Source organism: Rutilus rutilus, assembly GCF_951802725.1.
Source record: "Rutilus rutilus genome assembly, chromosome: 23".
NCBI classification, from domain to species: Eukaryota; Metazoa; Chordata; class Actinopteri; order Cypriniformes; family Leuciscidae; genus Rutilus; species Rutilus rutilus.
In genome coordinates this window covers 12,428,901-12,454,359 of record NC_140233.1, presented here as the reverse complement: position 1 = coordinate 12,454,359, position 25,459 = coordinate 12,428,901, and the positions used below count along the sequence as shown (strand labels likewise).

The 25,459-nt window shown below is 36.5% G+C and overlaps 1 protein-coding gene across 1 annotated transcript in view; it reads right to left on the bottom strand.

Moving 5' to 3' along the window:
• The window catches only part of syt9b (synaptotagmin IXb), a 29,301-nt gene extending 6,842 nt beyond the window's left edge, over positions 1-22,459 (bottom strand). Inside the window, exons 1-3 of the mRNA XM_084397848.1 lie at positions 22,007-22,459; positions 11,700-12,063; positions 10,949-11,495 (exon numbers count right to left, since the gene is read on the bottom strand). Of these exons, the coding sequence (XP_084253974.1) occupies positions 10,949-11,495; positions 11,700-12,063; positions 22,007-22,154 (1,059 nt within the window). The 5' untranslated portion in view covers positions 22,155-22,459. The remainder of the gene's footprint in view (positions 1-10,948; positions 11,496-11,699; positions 12,064-22,006) is intronic.
• Positions 22,460-25,459: the final 3,000 nt, after the last annotated feature.

Below are 25,459 nucleotides of genomic sequence, written 5' to 3'. Positions count from 1 at the left end.
ACCTCACGGGAATCCTGTTCTTCCACTTTGCCATACACTCATAACAGCGAGCAGAAACCTGCTGCCTAATTATCACATCTGAAAATAGACACATTTTGCACCTTTTTTTAAAATTAGAGTCGTTCGTAATGAACTAAAAATGCGATCCATAAAAACATCTCATCAAAATAAGCCTCAGTGTAGTGGGAGCCAACAATATATATCACCAGACACTTATTATTTAAACCTTGCTAATACCGGGTCGAACCCCCTTTAGCCTTCAGAACTGCTTTAATTGTTCGTGGCATAGATTGAACAAGGTGCTGGAGACATTCCTCAGAGATTTTGGTCCATATTAACATGATAGCATCACGCAGGTGCTGCAGATTTGTCGGCTGCACGTCCATGATGAGAATCTCCCGTTCCACCACATGCCAAAGGTGCTCTATTGGATCTATCTGGTGACTGTAGAGATCATTAGAGTTTAGTGAACTCATTGTCATGTTTAAGAAACCCGTTTGAGATGATTTGATCTTTGTGACATGGCGAGTTATCCTGCTATAAGTATCCCTCAGAAGATGTACACTGTGGTCATAAGGAGATGGACATGGTCAGCAACAATACTCAGGTAGGTTGTGGTGTTTAAACGATGCTAAAATGGTACTAAGGGACCCAAAGTGCGCCAAGAAAATATCAAAACACACCATTACACCACCAGCAGATGGTTGTGCATGAAAATCCCAGTAGATCAGCAGTTTCTGAAATACTCAGACCAGCACGTCTGGCACCAACAACCATATCACGTTCAAAGTCACTTAAATCACCTTTCCCCATTCTGATGTTCAGTTTGAACTTCAGCAGATCATCTTTATCATGTCTACATGTCTAAATGCATCGAGCTGCTGCCATGTGATTGGCTGATTAGATATTTGCATTAACGAGCAGTTGAACAGATGTACCTAATTAAGTGGCTGATGAGTGTATAAATTATTTAAAAATGAAATTCAGCAGAATAAACTAGTAAATGGTCATTGGAAAAAGATACCAGCTGCTTGGACAAACCCCTCGGAGCAAACTAGGGTTAAACGCATTACCCCAGAGCGCAATCGTGATATAACCTGTGATCTAGGTAATGTAGTTCTATGTATACATGCAGCTCTGTGGCTCATTTCAGCGCGTTAATGCAATGACACAACAGGACGGAAGAGAAGACGACGGACATACATTAGTAATGAATCAAAGAGTGTGCAGAACCCAAATGGGCCTTTAATGCACACAGCAGCCAAGCACTGGCGGATCCCACAGCTACCAGAACTTTCACGTGCTGTCAATTATTAACTGATCTATGTTAATGGACACGCTCTGCGCTGGGATCAGATGGGTGTGTAATGTTGCTGAGAGCATGTAAGAACTCTTAACATTACTTAGTCTCTCATATCTTTCTACCCCCAAAGGATTCAAGAGAATGATCTCAAAGTTGCATGAGGCCCATCAGTGGGCATTAGAAGAGAAACTTTGTTTTGCTTAGCAATATATAGATATATCGTTTCAGGTCACTACAAATTAATACTTTTTTTTCAGCAAGGAAGCATTAAGTTGATCAAAAGTGACAGTAAAAGCCTTTATAATGTTACAAAATATTTACATATCAAATAAATGCTATCATTTTCAACTTTCTATTCATCAAAGAATCCTTGATCTAAATGTATTGCAGTATCCACAAAAATATTAAGCAGCACAACTGTTTTCAACATTGATAATAATAATAAATGTTTTAAGCATATTAGAATGATTTCTGAAGGATCATGTGACACTTAAGTCTGAATATTCAGCTTTACAATTTAAAATGTAATTCATTCCTGTGATGGCAAATTACATTGTTATTTTAAATTATAATATTTACCAATATTACAGTTTTTACTGTATTTTTGATCAAATAAATGCAGCCATTAGAGCATAAGAGACTTCTTTCAAAAACATTTTAAAAATCGTAGCGACCCTACACTTTTGAACAGTAAATTTCGATTTTAAGACTTGTTTTATAGAATATATCTTTGACGTTGGCAAATATATATATTTTTTTTACTGTTTCAAAACTAATTAAAAAAATTTCAAATAAAAAAACAAATCAATAATTTGTGAGGTTTATGCATAAATAATAAAAAAAGACAGTAACAGTGGGGTAAGAAAAATAAACTTAATTCAAGAGAAATGATCTGAAATTAAGTCTTATTAAATCACATGGAAATTTTGTTCTAAAACACAAGTTGACTTTAGACTTCGGACTCCAAATATGACATGGACTGCTTTAAAATAAACAAGTAAAGAGATACTTAACTTGGACTAAATTACCCTAAACACCTGAGACCTGTCTTAGACTCAACCTCAAATTCTTGAACCTTGACAGACCCCATCTAAAAGGCTTTACACTTGACTTAGACTCTACTCTAAATACTGGAGACTTATTTCAAGGATGTTATCCACTGATTTAGCAAATGGGTTTATGCCTAATGCATGCTGGTCATGGACTTCCTGCCTTTCTGGAAGTGACTTTGGGCACTGTAAAGGAAACTGCATGAGTGGTCAGCACACCTCATTGGGCTTCTAAGGCTTCCTGACAAATCTAATCATCCGTGATTGTGTGTATTTGAGGAGCTCAGAGGGTCTGTTAAGATAGATCAGTCCCACTCGGAGCAGTTCACAGCCCTCCGGCTTCTCGCACAGTAGGAGGCTCCATCTATTACGGTGAAGCAGAAAGGTCATGGAGGCAGGCGGCAGAGATTGGCTCATTATCTGGCCAGGTCGCAGCACTACGTCCGGTCCTGTCGGCTACGATGAGAGTCGTGTTCATTAATGCTCTACAGGGATGAACTGGAACTGGATGGTGTTTTACTGCCTCGCAGAGATCAGACTCAAGAGCAGTTCCACAGTCGAAACTACTACTCTATCACCTTTAATTGCCTTTGGAACATGGATTCAACCATTGGTAAAGGATCAGGTTACCGTCAGACTAGAGGTCAGTCTGTCTTTATCACCAAAAGTGGCAAGCACAACCTTTCCTAACAACGTGGGCTTATTTAAATGGACAGTTCACCTAAAGAATTTTAATTCCGTTCTTATTTACTCACCCTCATGTCGTTCCAAACCTGTATGATGACTTTCTTTCTTCTGCAGAACACAAAAGAAGATTTTTTTTTTTTAAGTTATTGGGGTCCAAAAAACATGTTCGGATCCCACCTTCATTGTATGTAAAAAATAAATAATTGCACATGTATTCTTTTGCGTTCATCAGAAGAAATAAAATCTACCATTTGAAAGTTTTGGTTCATTCATTTTATTTAGCAAGAAGGCATTATATTTTGTTTAAAAGTGAGAATAAAGATAATTATAATGTTACATGTTAAAATTCTATTTCAAATAAATGCTGTTCTTTTGAACTTTCTATTGATCTGAAAAAAAAGTGTCCAGTTTCCACAAACATATGAAGCAGAACGACATTGATAATAATAAGAAATGTTTTTTGCGCAGCAAATCAGCATATTAGAATGATTTCTGAAGGATCAGGTGACACTAAAGACGGAAAATTCAACCTTCCCATCAAAAAAATAAATGCAATTTTACAATATATTGAAATAGAAACCAGTTATTTTAATTTGAAATAATATTTCACAATATTATTGTTTTAACTGTATTTTTGATCAAATAAATGCAGCCTTGGTGAGCATAAGAGAGTTTCAAAAACATTTAAAAAAAATCTTACCCCACACTTTTGAACAGTAGTGTATATAATTGGTTACACTTTATTTTAAGGTGTCATTGTTACAGTGTAATTATATATTTAAGTATTGAGTAATATTAAGCAACCACATGTACTTACTATAGGGTTAGGATAGGAATAGGATTTGTTTGAGGGTTAGTTGCATGTAATTATGCATAATCTACTGTTATTAATATGGTAAGTACATGTAACACAAGGACACTTTAAAATAAAGTGTTACCATATATTTTTATAGTCAATTAATCAGTAACTACCGCTTATTTATTTTTTTAAGTGTACAATTGTGCATTGTAACTGTGCTTTTTTTGGGTAATTTTATTTAAATAAAACTGGATGATATCCCTCGTGACAGCCAAGTATGCAGAAAGATCAATAAATGTGATGGCCTGTGGGTTTGATGTATTGTAGGCAGTTTGTGTTTGTTGTTCTTTGCACATAATAATTAGTGTCTAGGAAAGGGAGTAAGGTAATGTTTCTTCTTATTGCCTTCGTCTCATCCATTCGATGCACAGCCTTCATTAACAGAGAGGTAAGAGAGGTTGACTCTTGTTGCAAATTAAATCCTAAATTGGATTCTCCTCATCAAGCCAAATCCTCGTTGCTTCATTATAAAGACAAATGCTTTGTCCTTTAAAGCAAGCAGCTCACAAAATTAAGACATTAAATGCTAGAGGCTTTTGTTTAAAGGATTCGTTCACTAAAAAGTCATCATCATGTTGTTCCAAACCTATAAGACTTAGTTTCTTCCGTGAAACACAAAAGAAGACATTTTAAAGAATGTTTATGCAGCTATTTTTTCAAGATTAAACAGTGACCACACTGAAAAAAACAACAATAATCATTTTTCTTTGGCAAGTTTTTGCACGAATATTTTTAAAGTAAATTTCACATATGGAATTAAGTAAACTCTACTTAACTAAGTTAAGTGAAAGTAACAAAGAAAATAAGTAATATTAAATTAATATTTTTTTAGTTGAAGTTTCCTTTGCAATACATTTCACTCAAACATTATAGTAGCCTACTGAATCAAACCACACTTTTAAAGTATATGCTTTACTTAAAATTTCCTAAGTAATTCATACAATAGATATTGTGTAAGACAGCATGTCAACATATCAGACTTTAAGTGTGATGCGAACGCAGCGACCTCAAAACTTGGTAGACAATACACAATGACGGTAACATTTGATGGATCGCTTTTGTGTTTGAATGTGTCATTTTGAGTAGAAAATGAACTCCCAATGTCATAAAATGGCAAGTTACTAATCCTAACAACAAAAGCAATGATAAAACAGTGTAAATAAAGCTGGAAAACAGTGAACAATCAACCTCATTAATTATTCAAGGCCCAGTGCATGATGGGAACACCAGTATCAGAAAAGCTGACTAATTTTACTTAATCTTATAACGTTGATATTTACGGTTGAATTGAGTGCTAATATAGAATTTACTTAGGTTTTTTTAATTCTTGCCTGAACTAACTTTTTCATGTAAATTATTTACAGAAAATCTTGCTCTCCAATGTAGATTTCAAATGTCATGTGTGCTTGTATTCAAAACATATGCTCATATTGAAATATGGTGTCAATGATGTCAAACCTGCATGGTGTGGCGCATCTTTGAACATGCATTTGTGTGAATGAGTTTTGGAGCACTACAGCGGAGATAAATTATTGACAATTTAAATGGTAAGATACACTGCATAAAAAAAAAGTCTTGATTTTTACTGGAAAAAAAGAAAAAAAATCTAAAAATCCTTAAAACTAAATAAATTTACTTGAGAAGCAGCACAATGTACACTAATACATATTAAAGTAATTTATATATTTCCTAATATTTATCTATATTTTTAATATATTCTCTGAAAACAGCTCGTAATATCTTCTGCAGTGTTGCTGCAAGGATTTTTCAAATATTCTAAATGGAAAGTAAATAATAAATAAAGGATATTAAACAGTTTTTTTTAAAAGAACATGATGGTGAGTAAATAAATTTTTCATATGCAGAGCCCATAGAACTGTCAATGCAATTGATTTTCTTGTAGCCAAACAGTAAAAATATCACAGTAAAATAGCAAAATAAGACGGTTAATCTAACCGTACCTTCTATTGTACTTAAGTTTGTAGTGTTTCTTTCCCTGACGTGTCATGGTAAAGTGGGCGGGATGTGGTGGGAAGGGGCGTGGGACAACCGGCTATTAATGCTCAGAACACGCCCACTTTTTGTGTGTGAGAGACATTAAGGGTTGGACCTCGTGAAACCAATTCCTCTCTGGCGAGGTAATTGAATTACGCCCTTCCATCTGTAGACTATAGGATAACAGACGCCTCTGCTCTCATAAGCACTTAAATCAAGTCAGCGGTAAAATTATGGTCACTTGCGAACTGTGAATGAAATTATAGTGCAGTTGCGAAGAGGTTGAATATGGCTTGAAGAGAGTCTATCTAGTGTGAACCTCGATCTCCAATCCCACCCACCCCCACTCATTCAAAGGCTTATTAACAAGGGCTGCTCGCCACATTACAAAGAAAGAACGTAATGAACACATTGATGAAAGTCAGGGCAAAGCGAAGAGGCTTGTTAACATTTGCTTAATCACAGATTTTCCATTTTGTGACAACACCACATGCAGAAAGTAAATCTGTACTCCAGCACTGGCACAAAACCGTAGAATTTCATATGAATTCAACTCAGAGAGGGCTATTTCAAAATTCCACAAGGCATTGCTATTGGTCTTACAATTGTGCATTTTACATTTAAAAATGACAATTTTATATCTTTATATCTCAAAATTGTTCTTTTGTCTCAAAATGACAGCTTTTTAAACTGTCTTACACTTGTGAATTTTACATCTAGAAATTACAACTTTATTTATCCTAATTGAATCTTTATATCTCACAATTGTTCCTTTGTGTCTCAAAATGACACCTTTATTTCGCTTAATTGCAACTTTATGTCTTACAATTGTGCTTTCATATCTCAAAATCTTCTTGTAATTGTGTCTCTATATCTCAATCTAACTAATCTCAAACTCATTTTCATAATTGCGACTTTATTTCTCACAGGTGTCCCTTAATTTCATTTTCGCAACTTTATCTCACAATTACCTTTATACAGTTACATATGTTGTCAGCATAGTATCTAACCTAAAAACGCACATAAATTTGTCAATTTTTCCTTATGTCTGTTACTACATGCAGACCTAGTCTTTCTCTTTCTATTATTTGTGAATGGCTTCATTGACTTCAACTGCAGACTATTTCAAAATGTCTGCTGAAATACCCCTGTCTTTCATGTATGCTTACAAACAAACAAGAAGATAAGGGTTTGCTTTGTTACAACTCTCTCCACCTCAGTCAGATTGCTGTATTGCTTGCTGTAGAAAGGTGGTATGGGATTATGATGTATACAATTGGATTACATTAACTTTAAAGGCTACTTTTCATCATAAATAAGTTTGTGGACATAAGACATGATTCTAGAGCAGCAAATCAGCATATTAGAATGATTTCTGAAGGATCATGTGACACTGAAGACTGGAGTAATGATGCTGAAAACCATGTGGCATCAAGTACACTAATGTGAAACAAGCTACTATCTCGTGTCACAATCATTCCCAAGCCAAGAACTGCTGGATTAAAGCCTTCGTTTCAAGTTTACAAAAAGTGTAATTTCAGTCGCAATCCGAGATAAATGTGTCATGGTTAGAGGTGAATCCTGACGGGAGATTCAATGGCACTAAATCCTGCTGATCGACCTATTTACTCTTCCGGATTAGAGATGCGTCAATCTTTCTCTCTCCAGCTGGGTGGAATGGATTGGCCTTTTCGTACATTAACTAGCTGGTGTTTTATTTATAGGCAGAGCCGAATTACACCTTGAATAGATCTGAGCAAACATAATCATTCATTCAGATTGAAATGCAAATGGCTTGCATGCAAAAAAAACAACCAAAAAAAAAAACCTGAAAGGTTAAAGTTGCTTTTAATCAGAGGTGATATTCGGATAGTTGTATTCGCATGTCATGATCGTGTATGGTGGATTGTATTTCATTTCAATCTAAGACCGGCTGTGCTGCTGGAACTCTCATGCATTTTTAACAAGTTACTCAGAATCCCTAAAGTAATACAGAGTTAGCATGAAGCACTCTGACATCTGTGCTACACTGTTAGCTGATCGATGCCGATTATATAGAAATTAACCTGATTCGATCAGATAGAGAGAGCAGAAAGATAAATGGTACAAATTTTATATTGTTTATATATTTATTTATTTTTCCCTTTATTAATCACAGTCGGCTTTATCCAATAAGATCCACAAGTGCTTGCGTAAACATGATTTATCTTTATAGAGTGCTGCAGAGATGACGTCAAAACCCGAAAGAATAATTCGCCAGAGATTTTCCTAATGGTTTTTACATTTATGAGTAAAATAAGATCCGTGGTAAGCATGTTGACGATACTTGGACGTTTTAAAAACATCCAAATATCGTCAATTTGTGTTTTACTCCCCCATCATAAAAACCAATAGGGAAATCTTGAGGGAACTGGTGAATTAATCTTCCGGGTTTTGATGTCAGTCCTGCAGCTCTATTAGTTTGGGAAAAGACTCATTACCACTTTTACAGTCAACTTAAAATAAAAAGATTGACCCTATTTACTTTCTCAAAACACGAACTGTGCTTATGTAACCCTCTGAATCAGGGTTGCCAGGTTTGCATAAACAAAACCAGCCTGATAGCTATTTAAAACCCAGCCAATCAAGGCCAAAACGACCCCAAATCCCGTTCTGGGGGGTTTCCCGGGGGTGTTCGCTTCAACCTGCGGGCTAAACAACAACAGTGTAAAAATAGTCCAACATCGAGGGAAAACCGCAGACTTGGCAATGCTGCTCTGAATTGACTTAGCTATTTAGCTATTGTTTTAGCAAACTCGCATAAAAATTTGCTCTAATACTGTGATTAACATCCACTTTTCACCATTGAAACCATCCTTGGTTAAGTTCCATCCTACTTTTTTTCAAATTGAATATCTTGTTGCAATCAGAAATATTTCAGATTACAGAAGCAAAATGGGCTGCAATGGCAATTCACTCGTCTTAAAGTAATTGCTTTATGAATGTGTGCAAATGACGACCAAACACCAGAAAACAACTGTATAACTGTTTAAGTGGCACTAAAGTCATCAACACACAGTTATCGAACGTTATCGAAATGTAAAGTCTTACACCATAGTATTACGTAAGTTATGTTAGATATACAATCAAGCCTCCAAAAATGATTCATGCATTGATGGCACGTGTGGATTGTGTTCCACCAAGAGGCGATCCCTAGAGGTATGGCCCACTTATATGCACTGAAACAGCCTTGTGATGCTCTCTATCCCTTAGACACTAACCTCTAGATCCAGTGATATACATGAAATTGCTGCTAGACTAAAATAAACATGTCAACAATGATGAATACTCATTTATAGCATGGATAATATTCAAACAGACAGTATGATTACCAACCATCCCATTTAATACAATCCACACCACACTTCATTTAAGCGAACAGAATTGAGATCCACATTAAATCCCTACAGAATGCAGTTTGTCCTGTATTTTAGCACAGCACCACCAAACAGCTGAGAATATTTTGGTTATTTAAAATGTAAAATTACAGGTAAGGCTTCAAAACCAATTGTGAAAGAATCCGCCAAACGGGTTTCAAAATATTATAAGAGAGTGAACTATTCCTTCAAGTACAGTATGTCATACCGCCTGCACACAAAAACCTCTGTGTTTCTTTATTGGCTGAGGGCAATTCTCCCAGACAACTGGCACAGGTCCACTTATGAGACGGACCAATTTCACCCCATCGGACATCTATCCTGCGCTCCTTCAAATTAAAACAATAAACCTGAAACCGCCGTATATTCATGTCAGAGCAAACTCTCCAGCTATTTCAAATATAGGTCACCCCTACGTGTGCCATGTGTGCTTATGAAATATTCACAATTCTCAAAGTATATTTTTATGTTGCTCCCTCTGAAGCATGAAAGTGATCGGAGGAGAGAGAAAACTATCCTCAAATATTTTCACTTGTTCTTTCAGTATGACCATTAACATTAGCATTTACTTCACAACGGTTACAAATGGACTAATAATACCATTTCCAATTCCATTCATATTTCATGATGTTAAAATGAACTGTTAACACCAATATAATCTTGGCAAAAGTACAGTAGTGTTCAAATCTGTCAGAGATTTTAGCACATTGCAACACATTTGTGTGACGCTTAATCTGATTTTATAAATACTGGATTTTTTTTTAAATGAATATAATCTGGATATAGCCTATATATATATATATATATATATATATATAGAGAGAGAGAGAGAGAGAGAGAGAGAGAGAGAGAGAGAGAGAGAGAGAGAGATGATTTAATGTTCTTGAAAGAATTCTCTAATGCTCTCCAATGATGATTTTTTTTTTTTAAATATAGCGAAAACATTAATATTGTTTAACAATTTGTTAACAATTCAAATTCATAAAAAGTAATTCATTCCTGTGATGCAAAGCTGAATTTGCAGCACCATTACTCTTCAGTGTCAAATTATTTTTGTGGAATATATTGTGGAAACAGTTTTTTTCCCCAAGGATTCTTTGATGAATAGAAAGTTCAACAGAACAGCATTTATTCAAAAGGGAAATCTATTATTTATAAAATTATAATTACTAACTAAACTTTTATATCAAGTTTTTTCCTTGATTTCACTAATTATAAACTACAACATTTATTTTCAACAAACATGTAAATAAATAAATACAGAAAATATATACATATAGAAAATGATTATAATTACTGAAATCAAAGGGAAACACACACAAACTGTTTGGTTTCATTTAAACTGACACTATCGTCAATGTACAAATTCCCAGCATAGATTTCCAATAGCAGCCTCCTGTACCTGGATAAAACCTTCTTGAGTCACACACTCGAAGCCTCCACAGAGTCTCAACACTACATACGCCAGCTAATTCAACAAACACCTCACTCAAGTCAGGTGACGAAACAGCCTTTCTTTCCTCACTATTTATAGATTCTGCCACAACAGCATCACTTGAGAGGACCGAGCACACAAAATGTTTAAGGGCAAATTCAGGAGTAATATTGATATGACTAGCATACAGTGTGGAAGACTTACCGCGCTAACATAAAGGATATCCCTGCAGAGCTTGGTTTCCTGTGGAAAGTCAGGTAGATCCAGGAAGTTGTCCACCACCACTTGGCCAATGACGTCGTGACGCGAGAAACGGTCGAAGTCGTAGACGCTGAAATGGAGCTTGCGCGTTGGAAGCTCCGCGTACTCCACAGGAAACAGGAAAACCTCGTCGAAGATGGGGTTCAGAGTCTTGCGGTGGACCTTGGTTTGATGCTTGGTTTTGCGTTCTGGCAACAGGTAGATCTTCACGTATGGGTCGGACGTTCCCGTAAAGTCCTTGGCAGGTAGGTCTTGGGCCTTGTGGATCTTCACGATGAGCTGCTCCAAGTCGCAGTCGTATTTGATGATGAAGTGCAGGCGTCCGCAGCTGTCCGCTCGCCTGACGTCATCCGCATCCACTGACCTCTGCTTGTAGAGCTCAGGCTTGATGCTCCCCAAGCCCGGACCTGTTATGGACTCCTGTCTCTGGAACTGGGCCATGTTGAAATCGTGATTGGAGACGTTCATCTGTCTCCGGATGGAGTTGTGCCTGAAGTGAGAAGAAAAGGGGGGCGGATTTCTGTTGGTCACCACTATGCTAGACATCTAAATAACGAGACTGAAAAGAACTTTAATTAAAGCTGAAGGTCACAGAGGCGCACACTGTCTGACAAATGCCAACTGGGAATTGCTAAATGAATATCAATGGTGGCTGAGTGATTATGCCTGATGAAGTCAGGAACACATGACTCACCTGACAGATGAGGTCGGTTCGGTGACTTGTCGCTGTACGCGAGCTACATGGATGTGGTTGAGCTCCTTTGCCTTAGACTGGGTCTCCAGCTGGATGTCCGGGGACGTGTGGCTGATCTTCATGGCTGACTCTGGGAGCACCGTTGGGCCGATGGGATCCTTCTCAAAGTCCTCGCTGTATTCCCGCTCCATGCCCTCCACCTCGGCCAGGACCGGCTTCTGCTCGCCCTGCTGGTCCTTTAGGCCGGGCCAGAAGCGATCTCGCCATGGCACCCAAAACAACTTCCATGACACGAACAGGGAGACGGCAAACAGCGCCAGGCCACATGTGGTCACCAAAAGGGACAACAGGCTCACAGACACATCTGGAGCAAAGACCAAGAGAGAAAGTTGGTCATCCTCCACCTTGAAGATAACTATAACTATAATAATCATTCTAATTCTATGCGACTAAGGGAATTCCACACCACAACTGTAACGAAAACACAGAGGAACGTTATCACTGGAAAAACTTTCAAAACTTTTTTTTTTTTTCCAGCTGATGAACGATAAAAACATTGACAGCCAATCAGAAGTGCTGGAGCAAGCGGCAGACGACAAAACTGCACTGTGTGTGCTTATAATAAACAGAACGTGGTGTGAACGATAATATAGTTATCATTCTTAGTTTGAAGGGGCCTATAGTCTTAAGCTAATTAACATACATTTCATTAACAGAATCATTAAGAGAAATTAAGAATTTCAAAATGACTTCTGCTAGCTGATTAGCCAATACCCTTCAACTATATGATTTATGCAACTTATATGTTTTTGTTTGATCAGGCATTACAAATGAACTCAACTCAACAGGCGAGCTGAATTGTTTATGACAGTAAAGTGAACTTTCACAAATAATTCAAGTATTTTATAAAGGCTTTAAAGTTAGTCAGGTTTGTGTCCAAACGGACCTTCAAAATAAAAGCTGAAAACTTTACAAAACTTTTTCTGTGATCCAGATATTGAGATATTTTGCAAAGGACATCTCTAATATCTGGATTAGACTTGAACCTTAACTCTAGCTGCTGAATGCACAGTAACAGATACATATAAGATCCACTCCTAACTCCTTCCCTATCTCTTTCTTTCTTTCTTTCTTTCTCTCTCTCACCCCCTTGAGATGGTTTCTCTGAATTAGGCCACCCAGGCAGAGATGCTTTTAGTGTGGACTGAATGAATCCCTTTCAGCCCACCCTGCCTCCTGCTTACTATTCTGTACACTTCGATCTTTTCTCCCTGTATGGGGTAAAAATATATATGTTCATACTACTTTAATAGGTTATCATACCTGAGACAGGAAGACTTAGGATGCACTTAAAGCTATAGTTCAGTCAAAAATGATGTAATTCTGTCATTATTTACTCACCCTCACGTCATTCCAAACATGTATGACTTTCTTTTCTTTCTAGAGCGCAAAATGAGATGTTAGGCAGGATATTAATGGTGCTTTTGCATATAATTAAATGATCAAGGGCTCCAAAAATGGCAAAAAAGCACCATAAAAGCCACCATTCACTTTCATTGTATGGATAAGATCAGTGTGAACATTCTGCTAAACATCTTTTGTGTTCTGCAGAAAATCAAACCAGTTTAGAACAACATGAAGGTGATTAAATAATGACAGAATCTTCTTTTTTGTGGAAAATATTACATTAAAACTTCAACAGCTCAAGTGTTGTATTATGAACTTTTAAAATAATCGTTTTTTTTTTTTCTAATGATTTGAGGCTTATAAAGTGAAGAATTTATATAATACATCTTTGGTCATTCCGTTTTTATAATAGTTAGTTATACTTTCCATAAATCATGAGAAAATAGCATTGCGCTAAAATATCAAGTACTTTGATTTGATTTTCTTGATTTGGCTGTTCTGAAATTTCATGAGTGCTCATTAAAAGCGAGCACATATCATTTGACAAAACAGATCCTCCTGCAGGCTTCATACTGGGAAATCATAAACTGAATGGATTAATCATTTCTTCCTTTTGTAATGCTGTCAAGGTGTAATCAGTATTATTAGCATTCAGCACTGTTCCACAGACTTTAATAGACTCTGTGGGATTCCAATGACACGGTAAATTAACCACAGGCTTCATTTGCGTAACAGTGGACTAAACCATGTGCATGACATCCAGCACACTTCCAATACAACAATATCCCTGTCTGCATGAAACGTCACAATTAGAGGGCCATTTTGATTTGGAAACATTGTGACAAATCAAGTTTTTCTATTATTATGGCTAATATTAAATAAATAAATGATCTTGTGTTACCGTAGATGGCATAAAACAATCATATTCTGTGCTTAAATAAAACCGATCTCATAAGAAAAAAGAAATTTTACAAGGCGGTAATCGGTGTTGGGAAAGTTACTTGGTTACACTTTATTTTAAGGTGTCATTGTTACAGTGTAATTATATATTTAAGTACTGAGTAATAATAAGCAACTACATGTACTTACTATAGGGATAGGGTATGATTAGGGTTTGGTTGAGGGGTAGTTGCATGTAATTATGCATAATTTACTGTTATGTAAGTACATGTAACATATGTAACACTGACACTGTAAAATAAAGTGTTACCTTTTAAAAGTTATGCGCTACTCCCTAAAAAAAGACTTTTTATGAACAGTTTCTAATCATATATAATTTATTCAAATTAGCCAACAATTCAGCAAAACGTAAAATACTGCAGGTTGTGAATTGCCATGAGAGCATGTTGGCTAAAATATAAAATAAAATAACATCCTCTACAGCCACTGTGTCCTTAGTTACGATACAGACACACATTATGAATAAATGATGCAACAGAGAACATGCTCTGACTAGCAGCCTCACTGGGACACATATTCAGTGCGATAACATTTCATGCATATTGTTTCAGTGTGGGACTCCAAAGGTAAGCTAAATCTGAACTGAAAATGAAGATCTGAAGATGAAGTGTACTGTAAATATCAGAGCATGTTTCAATGCTAAATCTAAGCAAATCAGATTTATCCAAATACTTATAATATAATATAATTCACTTATATAATTTACAACATAAACTTTTGTGGGATGCCTCAAAGAAGTGACTAGCAGCTGAACTGCTAATATCTCCTGTCTAATGAAGCAAATGTGAGATATTGTTACTGATTATGTTTTTGTAGTGAAGATGACTAAAAATATATATTTAAAGGCACACTATGTAACTTTTTTTGTTCAAAATTAACTCTTTCCCCACCAGCGTTCTTGAAAAAACTTGCCAGCCAGCGCCAACATTTTTGATCATTTTCCAAAAAGTTTCATGGATTTATGAATATCTAAACATGCAATGAATCAAAAGAAAGAACAGACCCTCCGCTTAAAACAAAAAACAAAACTGTTTTATTCTAGCTTCATGCATTCTTTTTTTTATCAACACTTGTAAGTGTTCATAAAAAAGTTTTGTCAAACACTACATCTGGATCAGATTCAGAACGATGATCAAAATATAGATGGACTAGATCGAATCCATCCATGGTTGACATTTCATTCGGTAACATTAGGCAGTTTTGATTTATGCTGTTTAATGTTGATGATCGTGTTATTTTACATGCTTACATATGCTATCACTTGTTTCTGCATATTCTTCACATGTGTTTTGATCTGAAGATTCAGTACTCTTTTAGAATATGTGTAATAGCGCCCCCTTCCATATAACAGTGAAAAGCGTTGTCTCATAAATGACGGAAATTTCCATCAATGGCGGGAACAAAAATCATCAATTCTTCTTCCAAAAATGTTTTTTTTTTTGTCTTACCCTGATTCACTATGGTAAGCCTAGTATAAGTTTTAGATATAGCGGGATGGTTTTCATTGAGAACATACGTCATATGTCTCGTCATATCCGTAAATAGAGAAAAATTGCCCTGGTTTGCCGTGTGTATGGTGTGTGAGTGGCATATTAGTTGTCACAACGAGCAAGAAGATAAACATGGAGCATGAAAAATCTCAAACCTCCTGGAATCACCCATTTAAAAAAAGAAAAGAAGCAGAACAGAGGAGAGTCAAAAAGAAAATGCGATACGATAGAGCACGTAATAAAACCCGAATCAACATTGATTTGGCAACATTGAGCTGACTTCATTACGGTTGTTGTAGTGCTGTGCTGTAATTTATTTTGAAGGAAGTACCATGTTTATTAATGGGTATAGCTACAGTAACGTCTTCAGTGAGTCAGCTTGAGATCCTTTCCATCTAAACTGGTTATATCACTTAAGCCTAGTAGTAAATGTTTTATGAGCAGTAGGATAACAATATTCATCCACACAGTCATGCAAAGATGAAGCACAACCAAAACAATGTTCTTCCACAAAATGCATGCAGTTTTGTTTTTTAACTGCTAGAGGGCTAAAAGTCACATAATGTACCTTTAAAACATAAAAAGTTGGAGAAATCATAGTATTCATTAAAGATCTCAGCCGATGTTCCGACTAACAGTAAAAGCAGCCAATCACATGTTTGTTAGACAAATGAAAATCCCACCTGAAAGTTAAAAATGCCAACAGTTTTTTTCATAGAGGCGTTGTTTATTCATGTATGTGCATTAGCCTGACTAGCTTGAAAAATACAAGCCTTTTTATGTAATTTTAGCTAAAAAGTAGCCTGGAAATCCATACCTAAATCTAAAAGGTTAAAGGGTTAGTTCACCCAAAAATGAAAATTCTGTCAGTAATTACTCACCCTCATGTTGTTCCAACCCCGTAAGACCTTCGTTCATCTTCGGAACACAAATTAAGATATTTCTGATTAAATCTGAGAGCTGTCTCACTCCTCCATAGACTTCTAGGTGACCGAAACTTGCTGGCCCAGAAAAGTTATTAAAGAGATCGTTAATATAGTCCAAGTGACTACAGTGGCTCAATCTTAAGTATATCAAGAGACGAGAATACTTTTTGTGCGCAAAAACAAACAAAAATAAAAAGACTTTATTCTACTATTCATTTCCTTCTCTCTCGACCTCTAGTTGGTTCGCGTAGTGTTTTTGCGCAGCGCGTCTGTGTTACACGTCACCACGTAGGCTCACTATTGGCCGACGCTGGTCATGTGTGTGATGCGTGGTGACGTACAACACAGACGCGCTACGCTTAAACACTACGTGAAAAGACTCGAGGCCCAGATAGAAGGAAATGAATAGCGGAATAAAGTCGTTATTTTTGTTGTTTTTTGCGCACAAAAAGTATTCTCGTCGCTTGATATACTTAAGATTGAGTCACTGTAGTCACTTGGACTATATTAACGATCTCTTTAATAACTTTTCTGGGCCAGCAAGTTTCGGTCACCTAGAAGTCTATGGAGGAGTGAGCCATAGGGCTGGGTACCGAGTTCGATACTTTTTAGGTACCGACCGAATTGCCTCGATACTATCGAGTATCGAAAAATGACTTGTTTTTCGGTACCAGATTTCGATACCTAAGGGGTTAACTCGTCAACGTCAGCGCTCAAACAAATACATATGAAATGCACAACGACACGCCTAAATTCGCTCACGCACATACACGCAAACTCTACACACACGAGACGCGCGGAACTCTCCGTGCACATACTCTTATGAGACGCGCGCGCGCACACAAACTGTCCACGCACATTCTCATGAGACGCGAGCCTATGGACGCGAGCACACACACACAAACTCGCGCACATACTCAATGACACGCAAGCACACACACTCACAATACCCTAAAGATGTGGAAAAGTCGATCAAAAGTGTGGCTACATTTCTCCAGGCTCGATGCCAACAGCGTGCGATGCAGTATTTGTGGTAAAATAATGGCTGCAAAGACGGTACCGCGACAGATATGATGAAGCCCTTGACAGTGCACGGAGTAAACATAAGAGCAGAAAGTTGCTGCGTCTTCGACTGGTAAATGAAGAGATACCTTGTTGATCACTCTGACTGTGTTTATATTGCAATAATGACCTACTGAATGTACACTGCCGTTCAAAAACGTGTTGGTCAGAATTTTTTTTCAGTAAGCATGCATTAAAGTGATCAAAAATGACCTTCCAAAAACTGTTCTCATATTTCAGCTTTGACAACACAGGAATAAATTACATTTTGAAATATATTCAAATAAGATTTTAAATTGTAATACTATTCCACAATATTACAAGTTTTATTTGTATTTTTGATGAAATAAATTCAGCTGTGGTGAGCATGAGCTCTTTATAAAAAAAATATTTTGTACCTTATGTATATGTATAAGGAATATTTTGTTCCTTTGTGCTTTTTTTGTTCATTTGTGCACTGACTAAGGAGCATGAGTCAAACTGAAAAAATAAAACCAAAGTTTTTCTGAGGCAATGTGTTATGTAATCTTGTTAAAATGGATTTCATAAAATTGGTATCGAAAAAAGTATCGATCAGGAACCGGTATCGAAATCAAGGTATCGGTATCGGTATTGGTATCGAAATTTTTTGAACGATACCCAGCCCTAGTGAGCCAGCTCTCAGATTTCATCAAAAATATCTTAATTTGTGTTCCGAAGATGAACGAAGGTCTTACGGGGTTGGAACAACATGAGGGTGAGTAATTACTGACAGAATTTTCATTTTTGGGTGAACTAACCCTTTAATGGTCTGGCGTCGACTAATGAAAATCGGCCAGCTCGAGGGGTGGCACCAAGCATGCATTTGAAAATCTCACTGCACGCAATTGGATAACACTACGACCAATCACAACAATAAACCCCATACGCTTAGCTACCAGCGGAGCTAGCTGGTGGATTAGACTCTTACTGTATCCGGTCGGCAAAACAGCAAAAACGTCCTTCTTGCAAAGGAACATCGTAGCGGCCAAAGCCGTTTCAAACAACTGGTATTAATCCATAGCCATCTTGCAATGTTTACTAATGACTTCGACGTCGCAGCGCTGTCGTCATCTGTTTAGCTCGCCTCTGGCCCGCCTATATCAGATAACCCGATGTGATTGGTGCAGCTCAGATCGAGGGACATATTTAATGAGCATCATTACTCGACACCAGAGTAACTCGCTGAGCAAATTCAACTTGTGCTCTCGCGAGAACTCTGGATTACCAGGGCAGCTAAAAAGCACAATTCATTCCTAATGTGAAATATCTATTTAAATGTAACAATGACAAACTTTTTAATAGATTACGCTCTTTCTCCATTCAAATATGAGCTATACTTGTATAACTATAAATGTTGTTTCCAAAATGGCCGCTGAGTGAACTGACTTGCCGTAAAAGGGAGTTTAAAAAGATCAAAACCAACTAGTGGATGTTTCTTCATTTTAAGGCACTAACAACAAGCACTCAGCAAGAACAGTGCATCTCTATGGAAACATCTTCATGTTGCATCTGTAATGGTTACAAATATGGAAACTAAAGATTGCGTCTCATGGTTTCAAAATGATTTCACAATCCCACAAGACACTAAACTCATTTCTAAGCTCTGACATCACATTATTCACTTATCCAAAACAAGATTAATGACACAGGCTTAAAGCGAATTTGTTTACCATTACTTTCCCGCTCCCAAAAAAAAAAAAAAAGAGATTGCATTTTTCGTCCTCCGAGTTTTTTGTGTCCTTATGAGCAAAGATGAACCCACTTTTACATAAGAAACAGAGGAACATGAAGCCACCTGCTGAGGTAAGCACACCTGAATGTCTACATGAAAAGGTCAGGTCACTTAGAGAAGGCAAACCATGATTTAGGGTGTCAAAATGGATTACAGCCAGATTTTCAATTTGCATGTTCATTTTAATAAGCTAGACACAGTACATTCCCAGGGATCATGTTGTTATGCATCTTTTTAAGCAGGTGTCTGTTTGAGCTTTAGCAGGTGTAACATAAACCCAGACACCTTTTACATGTGGGTATTTGTTCACTTATGAACACAAAAACACTATTTAATCATTCTTTATACGCGTGATAAGCATGCTAAGGCAGTTCGAAAGACCATATTCACCCAGCTCAACCTCTCACAAATGTCTATTTTTATTTCTGCTTCTGCGAATCCAGGTGGCAGAGTGCAGATGCTAGCAGCTACTAGCCAATCACATCGAAGCTGGGAGACTGTTCGCAAATTTAATGACAATATACAAAGTTTTTTTCTGCCCAAGGGTAGAAAAGTGTTTAGAGGTTGACCAATCGAAGACAATTTTATGACAGTCCAGATGTCAACGGTAGTAGAAACTATAGGTGAGGGTGGCTATGAATAAATATGACTCACATAATAGTACACAAGCTTCACAGTCAATAGACCTTCACTGATGCATTGCTCATGGATGTGTTATAAACTTTCCCGTGTAAGAATGAGACACTGTCTTTCCTGTGTTTGGGCCGTCAGTTACACATAGACCTGTCAATATGCGTCCACAACATGCCATCTGCTGTCCATAAGTCATCCATTACAGTGATGTGTTATTAACCTCGCAAAGTGCCAGGTTCCCTTGGGTTCTATTACAAAAGACTTCCCACCATACAGGCACTTTGCAGAGAAGCATGTGAACTCCCATCAGGCTAAGAGTATATTTACTGGGTTCCTATGTCTGAACCAAGCTGTTCCCTTTCATTAAATTCTTGTACAATCCATCTTGAGGGACCAAATTACTTGTATGAATCATTCTCCCATGGGTCTGAAGCCCTCGTGTTAACGGATGTCAATGCAGGGTATCACAAAGGAGAAAGTGTACAGAGTGGCAGGGTGGGGTGGAATCCTAATGGCTTCCTGTCGACCGCTTTGTGTCTCTGAGGATGAGGACGAAAGGATCTGAGGAGAGCGTGATCTACGAATGAAGGTTCAGTGAAGCTAATGTTTAGTTTAGCCCATATACTGAATCAAGCAGAACTCTATTTCTGACATCAATGACAGGTTGTTTTGGGGATTCACAAGTTTCCTGTGAAGCCTTCCAGGAACGCTGAATACCTGTGTAAAAATGTTGTGCTTAATTTAACTTCTGAATGCAAAAAGATACAAAACAAAAAACAAAAAAACGTATTAATGTTCCTGCAGGTCGTGCAGCATTATTATTGCTAAAATTACACTGCCTCTGACATGCTGCTGCATTAAATCTGAATGAATGTAGGCTGCATTTCCAAATGGCAAAATACAGGACAGCTCGAAATAGGTCATTAATGCTGGACTGTGGGGATTGATGATTAGGGCTTGTTTTGTGTGTGTGTCTGTGTGTGTGTAGTTGTCTTGAAGTAAAATAGATATATTAATATAGAGATGAAAAACTAAAGCTAAAAAAAAAGAAAAAAAAAAGAATAATGTAAAATGTAGTCGAAATAAAACATTTATAAAAACAATCCAAATACCATTGTTAACATAAAAATGTTAGTAATTTTATCAAAGAACCTGTCAAAAATTGTATACATGTATGAGCTTATGTAATTAGATGATGTAAATGTAACTTTAGAAAAAAACACGTTTACACGTTTACATATATATAGGCTATATACATGCATATATATATGTATATATATATATATATGTATTTTATATATATATATATATATATATATATATATACATACATATATATATATATATAGCCTATATATAAACATATACATGCATACACACACACACACACACACACGTATACATACACATACATACATACATACATACATATACACACACACACACACACACACACACACACACACATACACATATATACATACATACAGTATATATATATATATATATATATATATATAGTAACAAAGCATAAAACATTTATTCCTTGTTATAAGTTATATACATTGTTTTTACCAAACAGTGTAGACATTAAGAAAAAAAAAGAGAAAAGTCTAGTAAACTGAATAAACTAAACGAAGCATAAGTCAAAAATGACATAAATGACAATAATCAAATAATAATCTCAGTAAATAAGAGCATGACAACAACAGAAGTACGCCTTTTTAATCTTAATAAATAGGCTACTGTTTGCTGTATAGCCTAATGTAACTAATGGGTGTGGTTACTTTAATGACAAGAAACACTTCATCAATGCTAGCTGCTAATTAGCCGAACATATAAATTAAAAAATGCATATTTTAAACACGAAAAGTCGCCAGAAAACCTTCCTGATAACTTTCTAGAGAGAGGAAAAAAAAAAAAAACCTGTAAGTGCCATGACAATATGTAGTTTAAAAGCAGCTGAACGCGACTGTTTAAATGTGATTTTCGGCGTTTTGATTAGTTACGACACACGACACCTCGTCAGCACGGTAAAACAAAATGTTTCAAACAAGAATAAAACACTGTCCTTACCAGAGTCCGAATATCTCGGTCTCCCGAGATCGCGAAAATAGTAGGTGAATTCCAAGCAGTTTTCATTGTGCACCTCTCCTCTCGAGCACAGGTCAGACAGAAGCTCCAGCGCCTTTCCACAAATCTCATCCTCTCTGTCTGCAGGCATTTCCCACCAGCATCCTTCTGAATGAACACTTCTATAACGCCTATCGAGACACTGACCGCCGCTTCCAGCTTCTGACAGCGCTCTTCATACTCGCCCAGACCAATCCCATTAGGAAAGTTGAATTGAACAGTGTCCAGTTGTGTTCAGATCAAGCCCACAAGTTTGCACTCATGAGTGTGTCTATAGTTGGGTGCATAGCGCTCGGTGACACTGGTTGAATTCACACAGTCAGCTGGGCTAGTCCTGAAAAAAACAGCAAGTGTCAGAGCTGAATTGCATCTTCATGAATGAAAAACTGTTGGCTGGCTCGCATCTTCCTCAAGCCTTCTGGGATCCCTTGTCTCCTGCCAATCTAAAACTGCTCCTCCCACACCAGCTTTGCTCTTCTCCACACCAGACTTAGATTACAGGATCATTTGGCTATAAATCCCACTTGTGCTCCTCAAATCCATAAGAAATCAAGTTGTTGAGAAATTGAAAAATAAGAAGGGAGAAAATTCTGCCAGAATGGTATCAGAAGAGTATAATTTTTTTTTAAATGAGTTATTAAACAACAACATTAGCAGTTGTTAGTACAGGCATAAAATGCATGTTTTTATGCACTGATGCTGATTATACAAACTTGTTAAATTTTACAATTAAAACCATTTAGGCTAAATGTCATTGCCAAAACTTGAAAATATAGTGATGCATTACTGGCTGATAGAATAAAAATGTATTTCAAATCAAATACAAATCTTTCTTGCATAAAATAAATGAATATATATAGGCTACATAATTTTATTATTTAATAGATATAAAATAGATATTATTTTAATAGATATAAAATACAGTAGCCTATATATACATTATACAGTGCATTATAAAATTAAAGTAATTTTATAATATATACATTTTATATTTAATTTAAATATTTAAATTTATTATAAACCTGTATGCATATATATATATGTATGTATGTTAACTGGAATTTGTTCAGGAATGCTGCATTCAATCAAATAAAGGTTGATATATGTGTGTATATGTACAGCTATGTGTATATATATGCATACAGATTTATGATTTAAATATATAATAAATATAAAAAAATTACATTTATTATATAATTTATATATTATAAAAATTACTTACATTTTTTGTCTAATATAATATAATATAATATAATATAATATAATATAATATAATATAATATAATATAATATAATATAATATAATATAATATAATATAATATAACTAATATACACCCCAAGCAAAGGACTGAAGTAACTAACAAAACAACCGGTTGAACATTAAGTAAATAAAAACATAATAAAATTCATCCTTTGAGAAGGATAAATGAACTCCGAGAACCTCCAATGGAAAGCTGAATCAAATATGTATTCACTTATGTAACAGCCACCATTATTCCGCTCATACACATTCAGTATGCACTTTGTGTTGTCTGCATGAACTAGACATCTGACCAGGAGAATCCCAGTTTCTTGATGGATTATGTAATGCCTTTGTCAGCAGCACAGATCCATTATCCTTCCCAATACCAATAGTCCTGTAATGGCATAGTAAGACTTCTCTCACTCCAAGTATACAAAGACTCGGGCATCTAGAGCTCTATCAAATGCCAAGGCAGCCTCAGTAGACTAAAGTGGATTCTTCTCGTCCTTCCCCTTCCTCTGGAGCCGTCAGTGCATGGCAGCTAATAGACTGGAGCTCCACACAGACTCTCCTTGTGTTCCGACATCGACAATTTACCAATGTGACGAGATATACAAAGACTTGAGTCAAAGCTTAGACAAGTGCAGACTGTCCCACATCCAAGGATGAAGGCTAATGAGATGTGTAGATTCCTCACCCCTGCTTTCCTTTTACCCCTCTCTCTCTCTTTGCTCCTATCTATGGCGGTGTGGTGCCACATCTTGTGTTTTAATTAGCTCTCTCACACTTTGTAAGTGCCAGCCATTCTCCTCTGAGTCAACAGACAGAGCTGTTCTCTGTGATAATGCGGAAACTGTGTTTCCTGTTGGATTATTCATACGGGACTAATCTAGAGACCGGTCGAGTCTCTCTTCAGCTGTTCTGTCGCTTTGAAAGAAAGCAGTCCTCTTAGAGGCAAGGCTAAGTACGCTTGGCCTTCTTCTACCTTTGTGTAGGCTATGAACAGTTTATGTGCTCTGTTTCGTCTTTATATAACAAAAAGAGTTGGATAGGGTTGATGTTTAAAGACTCTTTAAAATGTCTTTTGGGATGTATTTTGAGAGATACAAATTACGCTGACAGGGCACCAGACTAAAAACATTTTTAACATCTAGGAGTCAAATGACATTTTGTTTTCAATATAAAAGATTGTTCTCAGGCACTCATTGAGTGCAGTTTGCCTTTTAACATTAGTCACTACTATGTGCTTTGATGAAGAAATGTTTTTAATAAATAGACTATGACAATTTAAGTTATATAAACACTAGAATGTTTTTCTACTGTAGTTTTTCAACTTATTTCCAATATTAAAGCTGTCAGTTCTGATCCCTATTGTATTTGTGTCGTATCAGTCACTTTCTTTATTAAAATGTAGGTTGAAAATGTCACCCACCTTTCAGTCTAAAAAGGTTAGTTCACCCAAAAATGAAAATTCTGTCATACAAAGAAACAATTTCTTAAAGCTACACTGTGTGATTTTTAAAGTTGATTCTTAGCAAAAAACACTTTGTTCTTTCAAAATGATATTTGCTCATTAATGTGTAAGTACTTCTACCAACTAATCAAGTATTCTCGTAAGTGTAGAATCTGCCATTTAGAATACATACGAGCGAGTCGCTCGAATGGCGGCAGCCATGTTGCGCCTCCATCTTGAAAATACATTAGCCAAAGAGGGACATACCTGGACATTCAAGCTTCGCCTTTCGCGTTTTTACACAGTGGCACCGTGACGAATGCGAGGGGGAGATTACTCGCGACTGCCGGCAGATTTGAAACAATACGGCCACCGTAGGAGTTAAAACGCCCTCGGAATGGGAGGGGCTAGAAAGTAATATTCAGTTGGTAATCATACACAATTTCACCACTAGATGGGAGAAAATCCTACAAAGTGTAGCTTTAACCAAAAAATATATATCCCTTTTATTATTTTAACAAAATTCTGTTGTGAATATGATAAACCCCTCAGTAAACAGACTAACTTGAATCTAAAAGATGGTTTCTGGTTCATTTTCAATCGGACATAACCGAAAAATGACTTCCGGTTCAGCAAGGGAGTCAGTTGTGAAATCTGTGAGAGCTTTGAACGATTCACTGATCAAGTGAGTCTGATTCA